Below are 17,058 nucleotides of genomic sequence, written 5' to 3' on the forward strand. Positions count from 1 at the left end.
TTGCTGGAGAGAAGCAGAAAGTGGGCAGGAGACAGAACCCGGGGATGCCATGAGGTCAGTTGATTTTCCCTTGTTTTTAAGAAATTTCCACTGGTCTTTGCTGCTGGGAACAGGTACATCTGATGAGAGCAGGGAGAGTGGCTAGTGGGCCTGTGGGCAAGGTGCCCGTGACACTGAGGTAATGGGGAATGTGTGTCCCGGGCCTCGGGCTCCAGCCCCTTTTAAAAGTCTATAACTTCCCAGGAAGCCTGGGTAGCTCAGTTGGTTGGGTGACTGACTCTTGGCTTCAGCTCAGGTCGTGATCTTGGGGTTGCGCGATCGACTAAGTGCCCAGCACAAAGTCGGCTTAGGGCTCTTTCTCTGCCCCTACCCCCCACTCTCTCTAAAATAAATAAAAAATGAAGTTTTTTTTTTTTTTAAAGATTTATTTATTTATTTGACGGAGAGAGAGAGATCACAAGTCTGCAGAGAGGCAGGCAGAGAGAGAGGGGGAGAAGCAGGCTCCCTGCTGAGCAGAGAGCCCGATGCGGGGCTCGATCCCAGGACCCTGAGATCATGACCTGAGCCACCCAGGCGCACCATAAAAATGAAGTTTTAAAAAAGCCTGTAACTTCCGGAGAGGCAAGGGCCAGAGGAAGGCCTTCCCACGGCACCTGCGCTCGCCAACCAGGCCAGGGGCCGCCGGCTCACAGGTGGCTTCAGGATGGGGCTAGCAGTGGAGGCACTTCCAGCCACATCCTTGACCCTGGAGGAGAGGGAATTGCCAAAGGCCACTGACTGAATCAACCCTGTGGGCACACGGAGCCTCCACAAAACCCCTGAGGGGCTCTGAAAGCTGCGGGGTGGGTGAGTGCACCCAGTAGCGGAGGGGGCTGTGCCCCAGGCTCCGCGGGAGGAAGCCCCTGGACCCAGGACCCTTCGTCTGGCTGCTCATGACATTCTTTATATGGAACGGGCAAGTCAAGGGCTTTCCTGTGCTCTGGGAGCTGCGCCAGCAAATCATCACCGGTGGGGAGGGGACCCGGGGGTCTGCGTGAATTCGGGCAGTGAGCGGCAGAACAGGGTCGAACTGCAGGACACCCACGGAGATGTGACTTGCCTGGGCGGAGATCCCGTGCGCCTGGTGTCAGAAGGGCCGGGGGCAGAAGGCATCAGTGTGGCAGAGCCAGCTCACAATCACGGTGCCCAAGGACCCCCACTCTGGGCATCTACGCCCTCGTGTGACCCGTCAGGGATGTCGCTGGCTGGCAGACAGCAGCAGGTGAATGTGTCCCACGTGAGCTTAGGCTCAACGGTCATGCCCGTTTTATGACCGTAAAACAGGGTGTTCCACGCCCCACTGGACAACGAGACGGGTAGCCAGGATGGGAACCCACGGCCTGGGCTCTTGGCCATACCACTAAACCCCCACAGGGCTGGGTGAGAGTGAGGGAGAGGGGAAGGCCAAGCTGGGGGCTGTTTCCCCCAGCCCCCCGGGAGTGGGCTGGCTGGAGAGGAAACCAGAGCATGGGCCTGGAGCTCTGTGAACACCCCGACCCCCTCCCCGAGACGTTCCTGGACATAAGCCTGCTACAGAGCCCCCCACATTTTCTGAGAGTCACGTCTTGGCCAAAATAATTTAATAGTTCATTTGGACCCTGGGGTCTGCTTGTCCCACCCCAGCCCCCGAGCCCCTAACAACCTCCCCACCCTGCCTAGTCCCGGGCTGGGGAGTCAGAGGCCCCAGGGGCAGCCCTCGGAAGCCCCAGCCTCTGCCCAGGCCCAGTGGGGTTGGGCTTGCCCACAGCGCCTTTCGGGGAACCCCTGGTTCTTCGAGAAGCTGGGTCAGGTCAACCCCAATCCCCCCAACACCCCCTCAGACTCCCGCTCCCATGCCGACACCCCAACCCCATAACCAGAAACCTGGGTGTGCAGCCCCGTGCCAGGCCCCCGTCCGTGTGGGGCACGGGACACCTCAGGCTGGCCTCGGGGGAGTCAGGATGCAAAGGCCAGAGCGGGCCAAGCTGGCAGCTGGGGGCGGGGAGGCCAGACCCAATCGCACAAGCTCGCGAGCGGAGCCCCGCAGGGCGGGCGGGCGGCTCTAGGAGGGGGTTGCCCGCAGCTGCTCCAGCCCGTCGGCGTACTGGAAGGCTGAGCCGGTCTCATACTCGTACATGTCCAGGGCCACCTCGCAGCTCTCCCGCACCACGCGCTCAGGGTCAGTCGCGTGGGCCCGCAGGGCGGCCAGACAGGCGGGCCGGGCGATGGCTCCCAGGGCCTCAGCGCACTCATGCCGCACCATGGGGTTCTCGGCCTGCTGGGCCAGGGCCGCTGTCAGCTGGGGCACGGCTGCCTCGTGCTGCAGCTGGCCCAGGACGTAGCCGATCTCGTGGCGGAAGAGGGCGCTGCCACAGTGCAGGCCTGTGGGCAAGAAGGACCAGGAGAGGTGGACAAGGGGCTCCCTGTGCCCAGGACACCCCACCCCAGCCCCAGTGGTCAGTGCGGCTTTGGGGGAGGGATCAGCAGCCAGAGCGGCAGGAGAAACCGGAGAGCAGAGCCGGGTTATAAACTCCCCGCCAACAGGCACTGGGAACACAGCTCTGCCCTCCGCAAGGCCAGATGGGGCAGGTGTGGCCTTCCTGGGCCCAAGGTCCCCTGACAGCTGCTCCCACCTCTCCTTGAGCCTATGTTACGCTCTCGAGTGTTTACTGAGGAAACCGTCAGAGGCACAAGACAGGTCATGCTTTACACTGATGGGGAAACCACCACCAGGAGGGGCATCATGACTGCCTGGGATCAGAGGCCCCTGAGGCCGAGCCAGGGCTCAAGGCCACCTGCCTGCCTGTGGCCCCCACTCCCAAGCACCACCCAGCCCCGCTGTGTTCCTGCCTGGCAACCCCGGGGACCCCCACCCCGCGGCCCAGGGGCCAGCCGACCAGCCGGCATCTCCCTGCCAAACAGGAAGTTCTGGGAGTGCAGAGAGGGCTCTAAGTCCTCTGCGGGCACACCCCGGGCAGGGGGCACAGGGGACCACGACTGTCCGGGGAGAGGCCTGCAGAGAGCGCCCTGCAGAGCTGGGATGAGAGCGACTCAAGTCACAGTAGCAGAAAGGGGCCCAGGAAGCCGGAGCCGCGCTGCCAGGGATTGCCTCCCAAGTCCGCGGCTCGCCGGCTGCTGTCTGCCCAGGCAACTCCCCCCACCTTTCCGGCCTCGGCTTCCCACGGAGAGCTGGAGGGAAGGCTGCCTGCCCACAGGGCCCAGGACGCACATTCCCTGGTCACTCTGCTGCTCCATTTTGCAGAAGCAGCTCCTGAGCACCCCCCGGCGCCCTGCCCGTGACCCCCGCCCCCAACTCACCTTCGGCCAGCGCCAAGGCGGCGGCCTCGCCACCGGCATCCCGCAGGGCGAACATGGCTCGGTAGCGGTCGAAGAGTGGCCGGGCCTCGTCCAGCAGCACCTCCCGCAGCCGCCCCACGTCGCGTTCTTCGGCGGGGGGAGCGGGGTCCACGGACAGGTAGGGCCCTGCGGGCACTGGCCGCCCACCGCGCTGCTGCAGCCACTCCAGCCGCTGGACAGCCAGCTGGCACGTCTCCGCCACCTGCGGGGACAGGGGCGCCCGGGGCACATGGGGACCCTCCCCCACCCTCGGAGGCTCCAGTCATTCTGGCCGGAGAGAAACCCGCAGGGACTCGTGTGACAAGGGAGCGACAGGAGGACGGAGGGCCAGGAGCGGAGACCCGCCACCGGCAAAGGGGGCGTGGGGTGGAGACAGCGGCATGGAGTCCCTCCCGCGGGACCGTGTGGGAGGCAAGGCCAGGCCTGACTGCTCAGCCCGCAAGAGGCGGCGAGAACCTGGGGCTCTGGCCTTGAGGTCATTAGGAAACGAGAGTGCTTTAGGTCTGAGGTCAGGAGACCTCCGCTCTCGGGGCCGAGAGGAGCCTGGGGCTGAGGGCTGGCGGCGAGCAGCAGCAGGGGGGACACGCACACGTCCGCCCGGAAACCCGCACGCAGCTCGCGGCAGCATGGTTCGGGGGGCCGGGAAGGGGGAACAACCCAAATGTCCATCAGCGGGACAAGATGTGGGCCCGGGAGTATCAGCCGGAGCAGGAGCGAGGCCCTCACATGCAGCCCCGGGGCAGACCCCAAGCCCACAACGCGCAGGGAGGGAACCAGACACAGAAGGCCACACGGGGTGTGAGTCCACGCGTGTGACACGTCCAGACCAGGCTCCTCCACTGACGGGAAGGGGGCTCATGGGGACCGGGGATGGGGAGCGGATGGGGAGTGACCGCTGATGGGGATGGGGATTCTTTTGCGGAAATGGAATGTTCCGGAATTAGGAGAGGGTGGCACACCCCTGTGGACGCTCTAGAAACCACCAAAGCATACCCCTTCAGAGGGCGAACTTTATGTTATGTGAATTCTATCTCAGTAAAGCTGTCCCCTGGAGAATGAAGGGAGGCAGGCAGCGGGGAAACTGGGAGAGGCGAGGTGGCTCAGCCGGGCAGGGCAGTGGCCCACGACCACCCTGGCTGTCACCCTGTCTCCTAGGACCCTGGCCGAGCGGTCGCCCTGGCAACCAGACACGGAGGATGGTCCAGTTGGGGGGGGGTGGGAAGGAAGGAGTCAGGCCACGGTACCTCGATGACAGGGTCGGAGGAGTACTGCTTCAGGACCTCCAGAACGTCGGGGTTCCCGATGGCCCCCAGGGCCTCGCCTGAGAAGAACCACACAGACAGCTCACAGTTGGTTGGAAAATGCCGCAGATAGGTTTGGGGAGGGATGGGGGGGGTCAGGGGGGCATGACCAGCAACACCACCTCCTTTGTGCCCTCCCCCACCCCGTGCCCCACGGCTCTGCTTATATCTGTGACCCACACACTGGAGCCGGAGCATGGAACTGGGCTGGGACCCACCCCTACCGCCACCCCCGGGCCCATGCCTCCCATGCTCGTGGTCTAGATGGGGGGACAAAGACAAACATGTCGTGACAACTCGGGGACATTGGTCACCATGGAGCCCCAAGAACACCCAGGGGAGGAGAGCTCGTGGGAGTGAGCCCTGGAGGAGGAGGTTCCGTGCTGTGACGTGGGAGAGGAAGGTCAGCAGAGAAAGGCAGGGCTTGGCGGGGAAACCGGATCATCTCCCCGTGGGTCCCCGTGGGCCTACGCCGGCGCTGAGCGGGAAGAGACCCGCAGCCAACGAGCACGCACGCCCACTCAATCCCTTTGCACGCTGGTAGAGGACGCTGCTGCTCACAATCACGAACATCCTAACGGACCTGAATCCGGGTCAGGCCTGCCCTCCTTGCCCGCAGCCCTCAGGGTAAAAGCTGGAGTGCTCTCCGAGGCCCCCCAGGCCCCTCCCCTCCTGCTCTCTGTCACTCTCTTGGCTCCAGCCACAGGGGCCTCCTTGCCGCTTCTTCGGGGAGCAGGCACGGTACAGCCCCAGGACCTTTGCACAGGCTGCATCCTCTGCCTGAAGCACCTTTCTCCAGATAACCACCTGCCTTCATTCAGATCTCTGTCCGCCGATTAGAAAGGGTGAGCCCTCTGGCCGTCTCACCCTGCTCCCTGCTTGACTGCCTCCTCAGTACCTCACGTGTTTCCACTATCACCCGACAAGCCGTTCTGCAGTACTGGACACTCAAAATAGCGGAACTCATGGGAAAGGTGAGGTTTGGAGGATGTTCTTGGTGAGGACACCTCCAACAAAAACTGTGCCTGGCACCCTGAGAGTTACGGGGGGCAGCCTGGGGACAGGGGGAGGCCCAGCAGAGCCAGGGACTACTTCAGAGGATATGAGAAATGCCTAAAATGAGTGAGATGAAAACAGAGTGCCCCCCACCCCCGATCTGCAAAGGAGCTCACTGGTCACAGAGACACAGCCTCAACAGCCCCGGATTGCCACGGAGTTTACTCCTTTCTCCTGTTTCCGGTGTCCCCCAAGATCGGAGGGCCTGCTACGCAGCAGGTACTCAAGAAACCGGCCCAGGGGGTGACATGGACTAATGAAATAGACACCACGGGCTGGCAAATTCGCTGCTTGGTTTTGTATGAGCAAAAAATGGTTTTAATCCTTTCATTTTTTTATTTTGAAAGATTTTATTTATTTGACAGAGAGTGAGTGCGCACAAGCAGGGGCAGCGGCAGCAGGAGAGGGGGAAGCAGGCTCCCCACAAAGCAGAGAGCCTGATGCAGGGCTCGATCCTAGGACTCTGGGATCATCACCTGAGCCATAGGCAGACGCTTAAACTGCTGAGCCAACCAGGCGTCCCGTTTTAATGTTGTTAAATGTTTTTACAGGAGCCCAACTGGCTCAGTCGGGAGAACACGCGACTCTTGGGGTCCTGAGTTCGAGCCCCATGTCGGGTAAAGAGAAGACTGCAAATAAAATCTTGAAAAAAACAATATATATATACATATATTTAATCAAAGGGGTATTTCCTGCCGTGTGAAACTTCCATGGAATTCAAACCCATAGAGTCCATAGAGCCTATAGAGTCCCACCAGCACGTGGCCACGCCTCTCTGCGGAGGGCAGTTTAGGCGACTTAATCACGAGGGCAGAGGTGAGGTTTGGCAACAGAGACTGTCCGGCCCACGGGGCTGAACACTTTGCCACCTGCCCTTTCCCGGCAAAGGCCGCCAAGCCCTGCTCTAGACCGCGCGGGAGGGAGGGGGGCACACGAGGCAGAAGGGACGGGCAGGGGAGGGGGTGAAGGTCCGGCGCCCCCGCCCTGGCCACTCACCCGCCTCGTGGCGCACCATGGGCTCCTGTCGGGTGTCCCGCAGCACGTCCAGCAGCACGGGGATGGCCCGGGGGTCCTGCATCTGGCCCAGACAGTACGCCAGCTCGTGCTTGAGCAGGGCGGAGTCGTCGCCAAAGGCCCGGCTGATCCAGGCGACGGCTCCGGGACCCCCGAGCCCGCGGAGGGTGAAGAGCGCCCGGAAGCGGGCCTGCAGGGGCTGCTGGGGGTCCGCCAGCGTCCGGCCGACGGCCTCCACTTCCTGCTCTGTCACCATGGCGTGCCGCGCCCTCCTGCCCACGGGCCTTCCGCAGCCCCACCTGAGCTGGAAGCGGGGGCTCCTGGGCACGAGAACCTAGGGGCAAAAAGCCAGGAGCCTGGGTGAGGTGTTCTTTTTTCTTTTTTTTTTAAAGATTTTATTTATTTATTTGAGAGACAGAGATCACAAGGAGGCAGAGCAGCAGGCAGAGAGAGGGAGAAGCAGGTTCCCTGCCGGGCAGAGAGCCCGATGTGGGGCTCGATTCCAGGACCCTGAGATCATGACCTGAGCAGAAAGGCAGAGGCTTAACCCACTGAGCCCCCAAGGTGCCCCCAAGTGGGTGTTCTTCATCCACTGGCGGATTCGTTCATTTAAGAGCTCAGACCCAGGTGGGGCGGGCGTCTGGGCTGAAGGCCGGGCCTGGCCCGGCCCCCTGCTGCGTGGCCTCCGACTTGCTATGTCCCCTCCCTGGCCCTCTTGCCTGTGTGTCAGCAATGACTTCTGCTGTCCTGCCCTCCACACGGTCGCCAGAGGGGCTGTGGGGCCCCCACGACCCCCGCTCCCTGCGGCCCCTCCCGCACTGAAGAGGCTTGACCGGTGCAAGCCACCGGGTATGGAAGCAGGGACGGGCTGGCTTCTGAGAGCGGGTCATGAGAGACGCCGCGGCGTCCTCCTCGCCCTATGTAGGGCCCCACCAGGTGAGGGACCAAGGCTTCTGGCCCCCGGCCACGTGAGAGCGGGCATCTGAGGGCAGCTCCTCCAGCCCCTGTCCAGCCTCCAGCCGAGGCAGCCCCAGCAGTCCCGACTGTGACCTCCTGAGAGAGCGGACCTGGAAGCTCCTGGCGACCAGGCACAGATCCCCCACACAGACTGTGGGAGAGCGTGTCTGTCTGCTGTTGCTCAGAGCTGCTAACTGTGGGGCAATTTGCTACGTGACAGGTAACTGAGGCACGAATGCTTTCAGCACATAAACTGGACCCTTGCACAATCCTCCTACAGCACCTCATTATTCCAAACTCCCTTACAGTCCTGAAGGCCCTGCCCTGACCCCTGCCAGCCCTCTCCTCTCCTCCCCCTCTACCCCTTGCCCCTTGCTCATCCTGCTCCAGCCACAAGGCCTCCTGGCTGTTCCTCCAACATACCAGGCCTACCCCAGGACCTTTGCATGGGCTGTTCTTGTCCTCAGGAACACTCCTCCCCAAATGCACCCCCCATGCTCACCCTCTCACTTTTTGGGTCTCAAATGTCACCTTTCAGGGAAGCCTTTCCTGATTACAGTCATCCCTATTATTCTTTTCCCTTGTTCTACTTTTCTTCAGAGCCCTTAACCCTATGAGATACCATATAGGACATTTAACAGCTCAGCTGCCTACAGTGGGTCTTACCCCTCATCAGAACTCTGAAGGCAGGGACCGAGACTATCTTCGTGGCCACTATATTCCCAGCACTTAGTAAGCATTCAATAAAAACCAGTCCTACCAGTAACAGCAGCTGACGTTTATAGAGGACCTACTATGTGCCAGACCCCTCTGCTAAGCCCCTCACACTCATAAACTCATTTACCTCTCCCCATAAACCTCTGAGATGGGCACCAGGCTTGTCACCCTTTTACAGGCGAGAATGCAGACACACAGGTTAGTAACTTGCTTACAAGCTGAGTGAGAAGTCATAAATCCAGGAGGCTGGGCTCCACAGTCAAGCTCTAAGCCACAAATACGAGGTTGAGTGGACGGACGGAGACAAAATGACACAGCCTGGGCTGGGAGGAGGGGCGCCATCTCTGTCCTCTGGACCAGCGAAGACCTGGGGGACGCTTCGTAAAGCATGCCGTGGCATGCCGTGGCACGCCGTAGCCCCTGGCTCCCTGCAGCACCAGCACCGGGCTTCAGGAGGGAGGGGAAGCTCTCTGAGCAACCCAGGGAGAGCACCAGAAACCACAGAAGCCAGGAGTGAGCGAGCCGGCCAGGTGTCAGGGGCCCCAAGCTTGGACTCTGCTACTCGGATGAGCAGCGACTTGCGTGGGGTCACACAGCACGCCAAGGGCAGATAGGGCCCAGGACTCCTGACTCCCGGGCTCTGCAGGATCACCCTCAGGACATCCGGAAAAGGCCCTTCATCGCCTACCCAGCCCCAGAGTCCTTAGATTCCTGGGAATGAGGGGAAATCTGGCCAACAGGGCAGCTCCAGCTACAGGATCTGCTGCAGATCTCCAGAGCAAGACCCAAACTGGGGCAAAAGTCTCAGGGGTTGGTTTCTGCATTTGGAAGAAAACTGTAAATAGCTCACAAGTCGGGTTTCCTTCTAGTCTCTGCTCAGATATTCAATGTGGAGGCAGGAACTCTCTGAGCACCCGGCTGTAGCCACGTAAGCCCTCTCTGTGCCGCACTCCCCTTCGGCTTCCCTGCACATCTAACAGCACCTGTTGTCCAGGGTATTTCACTGATCAGTTTCTTACTCTAGAAAATCAGTGCCTGGAGGACAGGACCTTATGTATATAAATAAAGAGAAATCTGGGGGCGCCTGGGTGGCTCAGTCGGTGAAGCATCTGGCTTCGGCTCAGGTCTTCATCCCAGAGCCCTAGGATCGAGCCCTGTATGGGGCTCCCTGCTCAGTGGGGAGCCTGCTTCTCTCTATCCCCCCGCCAGTGCATGTGTGCCCTCTCTGTCACATAAATAAATAAAATTTTTTTAAAAAATAAAGAAATCACATGCACATACGTACACACACACACACAGGTATCTATACTCCTTTGTGCACTGCTGTGTCCTCACGGCCTAGCCTGCGATCTGTCCCCATGGCAGGAAGTGCCCAAACTGTATTTGAGTGAACTGAACACCCACCACATTCGCAAGGTGGGTAGAAGGGGCACCTGGACCTCACAGTTACTGCGAGTGATGGTGTGCTCACGGAGGGGTGCCTGGCTGGCTCAGTCCATGGAGCATTTGACTCTCGAACTTAAGGTTGTGAGTTCGAGCCCCACATTGCGTGTAGAGATTACTTAAAAACTAAAATCTTAAAAAAAGAAAGAAAGAAAAAAAAAAGGCGTGTTCACGGAGCACCTAGTATGCACTTGACAAACCAGAGTTAGTATTAAATGTTCCTGCAGGGAGCCCCAAACCTACCTCTCTGTACCAAGGAGGGCTCCCCTAGCCTCCTGGAAGCCCACGGCTCATACCTTTAGCACGTTCTTCAGTGGTAAGCAGGGCAAGGGTGTGGGCGTGGGGTTGAGGGGATCAGCCCCTAACCAAAGCAGAATCTGGAATCCGCTCACCCCTATAAAAGCCTCTTGATGAGCTAGTAAGGGACGGAGAAAGAGGAGACCGGGCTCCTTGACCTCCCGCCCCCACCCGAGACCTGTCTAAGAATTCCCAACAAAAACATCTCTGGGAACCAACTCTCCCTCAGAAAGAGGTCGTCCCAACACAGGATTCCCCCAGGCATGCTCGCAGGATCCCTCCCCTTGGAAGAGACCCCGAGTTACCGGATGCCTCAAGATCTGTCTACGCGGGCCCCCAAGTACTGGATCCCTCGTACCGTTGGTTCTCCCAAAACTCGAGAAAGAGATCACCCCTTCCTACACGCGCTGGCTCCCAGGGTCCCCCAACCTGGGAATCCAATCCCCGGCGAAACAGGGTCCCCAGAACCTGGGGAAAGAGCTCGCCGGGACTCAAAACCCCTCAGGAGGATGCCCCCCGATCCCCCCAACCAATCAATCCTAGAGACGGGACCTCCCCACGAGGCGTCCCCCCCACCGTACCTGCCCGCGTGGCCCAGGCCACGCACCGTGCTCCCTGCCGCCGAAACGCCCAAACGAGCTCCGGGAGGATGAGACCGCCGAGTCCACCCGCTCTCACCGCCGCCACCTTCAATTCACCAACTGCGACGCTCGCGGCGCCCTGTGGGGGCCGCCATTTTCTCGCCCACGTGACCGGGCTGGCCGGCACCAACGCAGCGCTGGGGGGGTGTCCAGCCAGAGACTCCGCGGCAGGAGGGAGGTCTGGAAGCACGAGTCGGCATCGGTGCCACAGCTCACACTCACACAGAAGATGGCGTCTAAGGGCGTCCCTCAGGGAAGGGAAGGGCAACGTCCACTCTTTCCGCGGAAGGCATTCCTTTCCACTCTCTCCCCCCCAGGTACGTGAAAATGGTTTGTGCCAATTCAGTCCGGAGCCCGGCGCGGGGTAGCGACGGAGCAGGCGCCGCGGCCCTGGGGCGTGGTCGAGTTCGGGGGCGTGGCCGATGGCGTCAGGTGCCTGGACTCCAGCCGGGGAAGGGAGGACGCCGGTCCTTTATTTCCGACCCGATGGAGTCGCTCGTTCATCGTTCACTTAACAAATAGTTGATGGGGGCTGAGGACGAGACAGCCTGCCATCCTTACCCTCGAAAACCTCACAACCTGGTCGTCTGAGGGAGTCAGACAAGCAATAAATACGGAAAATTCATGGCAGGTGGTGACACCTGTTAAGCCGTATAGTTCAAGGGCGATGAGAAGTCTTAGGGGGCGTGGCCAGGGGCTCAGCTGGTGACGTGCGAGTAAACACCTGGCAGGTGCGGGAAAGAGCCCTGGGGATGGTTGGGGGAGAGACACCAGACTTAAGAAGAACTTGGCTTGTACTCTGACGCAGAGAAGCCTGAAGTGCTCTGACCAGGGAAGCACCGGTGAGAAGTGTTCTAACTTCGGAAAGTGGAAAAGAAGCACCGGTTGCAGCATTGTTTGTAGTGGCAAGGAAAAAAAATCGGAAAAAATAGTAAAGTGTAGCCCCTCTTACGCCTCGGGGTGGGGGGTGTCCAGCCCCGCTCATTCACCTGGACCAGCGCAGTCCCTTTCAGCCTGCCTTCCTGGCTGCGGTCCTCACCCCTCAGCGTCTGTCATCTCCGCAGCGGCCACCAGAGGCCACCTGTGGGCCAGTGAGCCAGGCCCCGCCCTCCTCTGTCCACAGCCCTCCAGGGCTACCACCTCGGTCAGGATAAAAGCTCAAATTCTCCCCTGACCCCCGAGGCCCTGCATGACTTGCCAGGTTTTGAGTTGGAGCAGGAAGTGCCCAATCTGTTTGAATGAACTGAACACCCGCTGCACACCAGCCGTGGTACGAAGCTCTTCATACAAAGGGTAAATCCGCATCATTCCTAACGTGGTTGGATGCTGCCGGAGGTGGGGGGCGGGGCTCCCTGACCTCTCCTCCCTCTCTCCTTGTTGCTCACTCTGCTCCAGGCACACAGGCCTCCTTACTCTTCTCCAACACACCAGGCTCAGTCCTTCCCCAGGGCCTTTGCACGTGCTGTGCCCTCTGCCTGGACTCTTCTTCTCCCTGGTACTCCCATACCTGCTTCCCTTCCTCCTCTGGGTCTCTGCTCACATGTATTTCCATATGGCCTTGGACACCCTATTTTAAGCTTGAACTCCCCTCTTAGTAGTCCCAACCCTTAGACCTTGGTACCGCCACACCAATACCACTTTTTTTTTTTTTAGATTTTATTTATTTATGTTAGAAAGAGAGTGCGCACACACATATGCACACACGTGCGTAAGCAGGGCGGTGGGGAAGGGGCAGAGGGAAATGGAGAGAAGTAGACTCCCTGCTGAGCGCGGAACCCGACTTCCCCCTCGATCCCACGACCCACGATCATGACCTGAGCCGAAATCACGAGTGAGAAGCCCAACCGACTGAGCCACCCCAGTAACACTCTTCACTTTCTAACCCAATACATCAATTACTCTAAGGTTATCTTGAATGTCATCTCCATGAAGGTAGGGATTTTCCCAGGAGACCAAACAGCTCAAGCAAAGGCCCTGGGGTGGGGATGGATATGCAAAGTAGCCAAATGGGGGGGGGCGCTGGGCGGAAGCAATTTGCGCTGTGATTAATCCGGGCAGATGGTGGCCTTGGAGGAGCCCCAATCCTCTTACCCAAAGCCCCTAAATACTTCCGCCACGCAGGTCACCTCCGGGCCTCTCCTGCTCTGGGTGGCCATCATGTCAGGGCCGGCAGTCGAGGAGGGGATGGAGGGCTGGAGCCCGGCGCCACCGCTGTATGAGGAGTACCGCCCACCACCTCTGGATACCATCCGCCTGCCCAGGTATGCGCTGTACCTGCTGCTGGCGGCGTTCCTGGTGGTGGCTGTGGCCTATGCCATTGTGGGGCATCTCATCAAGGACCTCGCCCACGACCTGGCCGGTGGGTGAGCTGCTGTCTGCCATGAGCCCAGCTTGGGACAGTGTTGGGCCACTCTCAGGTGTGGGGGGGGCACTCCAGGGCCCCTCGCAGCAGGGGAGGGGACAGAAGGTGGATGAGCCCCAGGAGGTTCCTCACCAGTGTCCTATTGCAGACTGGGCCTTTGGCCCGAAGCCAGACCAGGAGGACGCCCCCCGGGAGCTGCGCTCGAGCCTGGAGGGCGAGGATCTGGAGGAGCTCGACCTCCAGCTGGCCCTGGCCTGGCGGGGTGATGAGGACCCTGCCGGGGGTGGCGATACGGCCCCTGCAGAAGCCCCCACCCCGGCTCCCAACCGCTCTTCCATTGTCTTCAAGGACCCGCCTGCTCGGAGCTCCTTCTGGAGGCTGGGCTGAGCTGGGCCCTGCCCTCCGGCCCCAGGACCTGGGTTTGAACCCCTTTGGAGTTGTGTGGACGGGACTTGTGCACGCGGGATCCCTTGCTCCCCTGAGCAGCCGGACTTGGCAGAGAACGTTGTCTTTCTTGGCTGGCGGGTTCCCACGGTTGATCCCTGGGACTCTCTGCACTCCTGCGCACCCCGACCCAGTAGCCCCAGAGCCTGATTCCGCCCAACCTCTGCTCGATTTTCAAAGAGTAACAGTGGTAACCGAGGCCTTAGTCTGTCCCTGCTCTTGTGCTCAGTGAGCCTTTTCCACGTATTACGCTGTTTAATCCCCACTGGCCAGGACTTTTCGCTCCCACTTACCAGGTGGGAACATGGAGGCACAAAGCCCGGAGATGACTTGCCTGGAGCAGAGCAAACTTTTTGCAGAAAGAGGCCAGTTCCATGACCTGCCTTCGAAGGAAAGCAGAAGCCCCAGGATGGGGTTCTGGCCCTGCTCCACCGAATCTGCCCCAGCCCCACCCCCCACCTCCTCCCTTACACTCCCCAGCTCTGCTGCTCTGCCCACTGGACCTGTTGGTCTCTGGGGTCCTGGCTTCCCAGCTAACTTGAGAGCTCCTGGAGGACAGTGCCTGAGGCTTCCTCCCTCCCCTCTGAGCTGGGCACAGGACTGGGCACAGGGTCAGAGCTTCGCAGGTGCCACTTGGGGGGTTGAGATGGGCTCGCTTCGGGCAGCTGCCTGAGCTCCGCCACTCCTGATGGCCCACTGAGCAATGATGATAGCCAGACCTTAGGGTCGGGGGAGTCCCCAGGTATGCATAGGTGCTCCTTAAAGGTGTGTGCAGTGATGCTGGCACCCCTCCCAGCCCCCTAGGGCCCTGCAGAGCGGGAGGGGGAGCCCCCCCTCCGGTGTAGGGGCTTCCTGCCACGTGCCTGGGCCATGGCTGTCCGGTGGCAGCTGGGGTGGGGCACTCTTTCTCCTGGGCAGGGTTCCCTATCTAATCGGCCGGGGACCAAGGTTGATGGACAGGAGAGCCTGGAGCCTGAGTCATCAGCTACCTGGGTGTCCCATTCTCCCACCATCAAGGCGTGGCTGGGCTTGGAGATGGATAGTGGGCACCTGGCCGTCATTTCTTGTCCCTGTGCTCATCCCAGTATTGGCTGTGGGTCCCCAGGGGTCCGGGAGCCAGGACATGGCCATATAAGCTGGTGGTAGGGGGGAGACCCCAGCGCCAGCTGTTTCTGCGTGATGTCCGTTCTCCTGGCCTCCTTGGGCTTCTCTGCAAAATGGGGATGGAGACACTTTGTGGGGTGTTCAGAGAAGGAGACATAAGGACGCCTGGTGGCCCCAAGCCCAGGCCCATCTCAGCCTGGCCGCAGCAGCACGGAGCCTGGGGGACCTGGAGGCTGGGTCCTGGGGCAGGCACAGGGTGGAGGGGCCGGACTTCTGCGTTAATTGTTATACGAGGTCCAGAGTCTGACCTGCAGGTCTGGACCGGCCCCGCCCCTAGGCCTGCCTGCTGCCATATCAGGGGCTGGGCAGGGCCTCACCCAGCCAACCTTGACCGTGCACCGCCGCGGCTCTTCCATGACCATGGAGACCCTGGAGGTCCTTCTCCTACTCAGCGCCCTACTCCTGTCACCTGCAGAGGCTCAGCAGGGTAGGACCTGATCTGGACCTGGTGGGGCGGTTGGCGGGGGACAGGGGTGGGGAGGGTCCTGGGAGGAGCTCACCCATAGGCTCACCGTCTCCCCATTTTTCATGATGAGGAACCAAGACCTCTGAAAGGAGGGGCAGGCAGAGGAGGAATGGGGCCAGACCCCTCTTGGAGCCCCACCAATCCCCACACTCTCTTGGGGCCTCTCTCCCCATCCCTGAGATGCTCCCAGGCCCCTCCCGTTCTCTAGAACGGGTCTCTGACACCCAGCACTCCATCAGCATTCCCCATCACCCTTCCCCTCTCTCCCCTTCCGGGGGGGGGGGCAGACCCCTGGCCTGGCCCCATCTCTGAGTCCCAGCTGCTCTACCTCCGGACAGCCTCGCAGTATCGCCCGAAGCCCTGGCTGGTGGGCCTGGCTGCCGTCGTGGGGTTCCTGTTTATCGTCTTCGTCCTCATGCTGGTTAATCGCGTCTGGTGCTCCAGAAAGAGGTGGGAACCCCTCTCCCCACTCCCCACAGCCACTGTCCCTGTCCTCCTCTTCTCCCCAAAGTGCTGGGCACCCCTCCTGCTTCCTGACACTCTCTGGTCCCCTCCCTCCTGTCTCCCCATTTCCCTGCTCCTGCTCAGACAGGCCTCACAGCCTCAAGGTCTGGGACAGCCATGCAACCGAGCCACCCTGCTTTGTGGGGTTCATGTGCCTCAGCCAGGGGAGACTCTGAAGGCGACCTCCTGCCCTTCACTTACCTTCACCTCTCTGTCTCTTGCAGAGCTGAGGATGAGGAGTTAGCATTCGGTATGGAGTCCAACCCCTATCATGACGTAGCCCTGAGGTACTGCCTGTGTGAGTGTGTGTGGGTGTGTGCAGGGTTAGGGGGTTTGTGGGAGCCTCCTCGGGGCGTGAGGAGAGATGGGCATGCACAGATGACCTCTTTCTGTTCTTGAACTCCTCAAACACATTCCTGCCCCAGGACCTTTGTACACACTGTTCTCACCGATTGGAACAGCCTTTCCTGTATCTTCTGGCTGGCTCCTCCTTCAGTCCCTGTTCAGATATTTCCTCCTCGCAGAAGCCCACCCTGGCTGCCAGCCTGCCTGACGCTGCGCCCACAGCTGTGCCTTCCTCTGTGCACTTACCACCAGCTGAAATTATCTTAGTCATTACACCCTTTCTTGACACTTGCTGGTAGCTTCCAACAGATGAATAGAACATAGCTTGGGTCCTAGCTGTGTTCCCAGGGCTCAGCATGGGGCTTGGCACACAGTAGGTCTGTTGAACAAGACCGTGGTGTCAGATTGGGTGGGTGTCTGTGCACGAGCATGTGATCTGGGATGGGTGACTCTCCTGGACTCCATGTTTTCTATGGTCCTGACTGGTTCCAGACATGATTCTGGTGGAAGGCTCAGGGAGGTGGCAGGGCTGGGGGCCCTTTTAGTGTAATATCCTAGCTTGGGCAAAGTTGGGGGGGTGGGAATAGGAGTGCAGGAGATGGGAGGAAGCCAACCTGACCAGAAGATTCTCAGCCAAGCCCAAGATGTATTTTGAGGGAGAGATGTAGTCCCAGTTATTTGCTTTGTCTCAGAACCAGTGCAGTGCCTATGAAATGTGATTCTCATTCCCAGGATGTGCGGGAGGTTCTCAAACCCACCTAAGCTCCCGTGTTGGTAGTTTTCTCCCTGCCTGTTCATTTCTCCATCCATCCATCCACCCACTCATCCATCCACCCATCCATCCATCCACCCACCCACCCACCCATCCATCCACCCACCCACTCATCCATCCACCCATCCATCCATCCATCCATCTACCCACCCACTCATCCATCCATCCACCCACCCACTTATCCATCCACCCACCCATCC

General features: G+C 60.3%; 2 protein-coding genes across 2 annotated transcripts in view; one reads left to right on the top strand and one right to left on the bottom strand.

The window, feature by feature from the left end:
• Positions 1-1,673: 1,673 nt before the first annotated feature.
• On the bottom strand, positions 1,674-10,895 carry LOC111161770 (deoxyhypusine hydroxylase). The gene is made up of 5 exons (XM_022525706.1): positions 10,742-10,895; positions 6,729-7,080; positions 4,620-4,696; positions 3,337-3,577; positions 1,674-2,400 (listed from the first exon to the last, which is right to left on the bottom strand). Exons 2-5 carry the CDS (start codon positions 7,000-7,002, stop codon positions 2,081-2,083), a joined length of 912 nt encoding a protein of 303 aa, XP_022381414.1. The 5' UTR covers positions 7,003-7,080; positions 10,742-10,895; the 3' UTR covers positions 1,674-2,080.
• Positions 10,896-15,125: 4,230 nt separating this feature from the next.
• The window catches only part of LOC111161648 (small integral membrane protein 24), a gene marked incomplete at its 3' end in the record, with an annotated part of 2,857 nt that continues 924 nt past the window's right edge, over positions 15,126-17,058 (top strand). The window contains exons 1-3 of the mRNA XM_022525412.1: positions 15,126-15,198; positions 15,576-15,687; positions 15,966-16,028. Of these exons, the coding sequence (XP_022381120.1) occupies positions 15,126-15,198; positions 15,576-15,687; positions 15,966-16,028 (248 nt within the window). The remainder of the gene's footprint in view (positions 15,199-15,575; positions 15,688-15,965; positions 16,029-17,058) is intronic.

Source organism: Enhydra lutris, unplaced genomic scaffold (assembly GCF_002288905.1).
Source record: "Enhydra lutris kenyoni isolate GAN:26980312 unplaced genomic scaffold, ASM228890v2 scaffoldscaffold86, whole genome shotgun sequence".
Taxonomy (NCBI): Eukaryota; Metazoa; Chordata; class Mammalia; order Carnivora; family Mustelidae; genus Enhydra; species Enhydra lutris.

Coding starts and splice junctions, on each gene's coding strand:
- LOC111161770 (XM_022525706.1), bottom strand. CDS start 7,002: ATGGTGACAGAGCAGGAAGTGGAGGCCGTCGGCCGGACGCTGGCGGAC. Junction 4,697..6,728: donor CATGGTGCGCCACGAGGCGG/GTGAGTGGCCAG, acceptor GGTTCTTCTCAG/GCGAGGCCCTGGGGGCCATC. Junction 3,578..4,619: donor CCTCCGACCCTGTCATCGAG/GTACCGTGGCCT, acceptor CTGTCCCCGCAG/GTGGCGGAGACGTGCCAGCT.